The sequence below is a fragment of the Apteryx mantelli genome, chromosome 1 (genome assembly GCF_036417845.1).
Source record: "Apteryx mantelli isolate bAptMan1 chromosome 1, bAptMan1.hap1, whole genome shotgun sequence".
NCBI classification, from domain to species: domain Eukaryota; kingdom Metazoa; phylum Chordata; class Aves; order Apterygiformes; family Apterygidae; genus Apteryx; species Apteryx mantelli.
Genome location: NC_089978.1, coordinates 945,878 through 948,590, shown reverse-complemented (window position 1 = coordinate 948,590; position 2,713 = coordinate 945,878). Strand labels below are relative to the sequence as shown.

Here is a 2,713-nt window from a genome sequence, read left to right as displayed (position 1 = left end):
CATCTGGACGCCTCAGAGCAGACCAGAGAGCTGCAGCTCCCTGTTGGCCCTAAGCATCCTTCTGGGACTTGCAGCAAGAGAGCATAAATACGCTGAGGTCTGAGACAGCAGCACTGCAAATGCTCCACCAAGATCACTGCCTGCAGCTCCTCCTCGCCACTTAAGGCCAGACCTGGTGAGTCACTGTGTGCAGTCCTCAGTGCTGGGGCTGCTTTTTGTTGCTGCAGCACGGTGATCTCTGAGCCGTCTTCTGCAAAAGGCGAGGGCTGCGAAGCCGCAAGGCAATGGGGCACTGCTGCTCTGTGTAGCAGAGTAAGGGATGAGCGTTTGGGTGTGATGGGGGAGGCAGATGTGGCAGCAGGGTGGAGAGCGCATAGAGCATGGTCATCACAGCCAGGGCTGTGCTGCAGAAGCCCGTTGTGCAGCTCCCAGCTCGGCAGCCCAGCCTTGCCCTTGCGAGCGGCAGGAGCTGCCATGTTTCGCCAGCCCGGCTCGAATGGTGGAACGACCTCTGCTCCATGGGCGTGGGGTGGCCTGCACCCAGAAGCAGCCTCTGCCTAGGGCTGAATGTAAATCGCCCCTTTCAATTTGTGTTTGCTGCCTTGACCTTCTTTTGCTGCACTGGTGAGCATCCACCTTGCTAGCTGGGCTTTCTCTGAATTTCCTCCCACTTTTCCTCTTGCCTAATGCAAGCGGATGTTGCTGCGTCTCTTCCCTTCCCAGAGCACTGGGCTTCACATGGAGCCCAGCAGCGTCTGCTGTTACCTCGGCCTTAGGTTTTTGTTTTTCTCCCCACAAACCAGTGACTAGCTCAGCAGCTTTCAGCTTCCTCATGCCTCCTCAAAATGCGGACCGAGGGGCAGAAAAGTTGCCATGCGATCTCAGTGCAGGGTGCAGCTCTGCACACTCTCCTCATGTTTTGTAGTGTGACGGAGTTTCTGGTATGAATGCTAAAACTTGCATTGACTTCACTGGATGCCGGATTTCCCCAGCTGGCAATGCTGCTGAGCTCTGCTGGCATTTATGCTTTCTCTTGTGCTGTCCTTTATTTTTCAGGTGTTTCTAAGTAGAAGACCAAAGACCCCTATGGCAGACGTCAATCACACAGCCTTCCGGCCAGGAACATTCCTCCTTGTTGGCATCCCAGGCCTGGAGAAGTTTCACCTCTGGATTTCTCTCCCCTTCTTCTCCATGTATATTTTTGCCCTTCTAGGCAACTTAGTCTTGCTATTTACCATAGTGAGAGAGCAAAGCCTCCACAAGCCTATGTACCTTTTCCTTTCTGCATTAACTGTAGCAGACTTGCTCTTATCTACCACTACAGTGCCCAGGATGTTAGCTATTTTCTGGTTCAGAGTGGGGGACATCTCTTTTGGTGCATGCCTTGCTCAGGTGTTTCTCGTTCATTTTATTTTTGCTGCAGAGTCAGGAATTCTGGTGGCCATGGCCTTTGATCGGTATGTTGCCATCTGCAACCCCCTGAGATATGTGACTTTATTGACCCACTCAGTCATATGGAGAATAGAGCTGGCAGCTGTTGTCAGAAGCTTCTGCATTGTCCTCCCATTTGTTTTTCTGCTTCTAAGGCTGTCTTACTGCACAAACCGCGTTATCCCTCATTCGTACTGTGAGCACATGGGTGTAGCCAGACTGGCCTGCACAAGCATAAAAGTCAATGTTGTGTATGGTTTAACAGCTGCCCTGCTGTTGTTGGGGGGAGATGTAGTGCTCATTGCTGTGTCTTACGGACTGATTCTCAGGGCTGTCTTCCAGCTGCCCTCTGCAGGTGCCCGTCGCAAAGCTATGAGCACCTGCGGCTCCCACCTCTGCATCATCCTCCTGTTCTACACGCCGGCGTTCTTCTCCTTTTTCACGCACCGCTTTGGTGGCCACAGCATCCCGCGCCACGTCCACATCCTGCTGGCCTGTCTCTACGTAGTGGTTCCCCCCATGCTAAATCCCGTCATTTATGGAGTGAACAACAAGCAGATTCGTGAGACAGTAATGTCCATGTTGTCTTGGATGGGAAACCGGAGAAACTGAGTTGTTTATTGGGGCTGGTGTTTCCGAGCCTTGCTCAGAGCTTGTGCATTAGTTCCAGGCAGAGAGAGATGCTGCTCCTGCAAAAGGGTTTGGAGGCAAAGCTTGGGTGCAGCATTTCTGAGGGTCTCCATGTCTCCAGGCCTGTGACCTGCTTTTACCCAGGGAAGTGTTGGACCATCTATGCCCCGACAAGACACTGCTGCCTGGAAGCACTGCCTGCTGCAGGTGTGCTCTGCTGCCATCAGTAGCGCTGGGATGCTGCCTGGGCTTGGAAAGCTGCTGCCTGGGCAGTCTTGGCAGCACAGTGCACATCTCCAGAGCACGCTGTCTCCAACTGCAGGGAAAGCGAGTTAGAGGTGGGAATTGCAGCTCATCCAGATGGACTTGGCAAAAAGCAGCCACGCTAGACGGGGGCTGAGCTTACAGTGAACGATGCACCTAGGGTTCCCAGTTCAGAGCGTGGACGTGACAGCCAGCAGCACTGTGGAGAGGAGAAGCACTTAGAAGGACACCAGAACACGACCTCCTCATCGCTGAGGGATGGTTTTGCCACCCTAGAATTAGTTTGTGCAATGACAGTGGAATAGAGGCTGCTACAAAGAACTGTGGCAAGAGTATTTTTCCCTACAGAATGGATTCACAACTCGGTATTGCCAGAGATCCTAATAAA

At 52.9% G+C, this 2,713-nt stretch overlaps 1 protein-coding gene across 1 annotated transcript; it reads left to right on the top strand.

Moving 5' to 3' along the window:
* The first annotated feature begins 1,086 nt into the window (after window positions 1–1,086).
* Window positions 1,087–2,397, top strand: LOC136991004 (olfactory receptor 52Z1P-like). The gene is made up of 2 exons (XM_067289479.1): window positions 1,087–2,015; window positions 2,349–2,397. Exons 1-2 carry the CDS (start codon window positions 1,087–1,089, stop codon window positions 2,395–2,397), a joined length of 978 nt encoding a protein of 325 aa, XP_067145580.1.
* Window positions 2,398–2,713: the final 316 nt, after the last annotated feature.

Excerpts from the sequence above, each read along its gene's own strand:
- LOC136991004 (XM_067289479.1), top strand. The coding sequence starts at position 1,087 with ATGGCAGACGTCAATCACACAGCCTTCCGGCCAGGAACATTCCTCCTT. Across the intron at positions 2,016-2,348 it reads GAGACAGTAATGTCCATGTT|TGCACATCTCCAGAGCACGC; the intron begins GTCTTGGATGGG and ends TTGGCAGCACAG.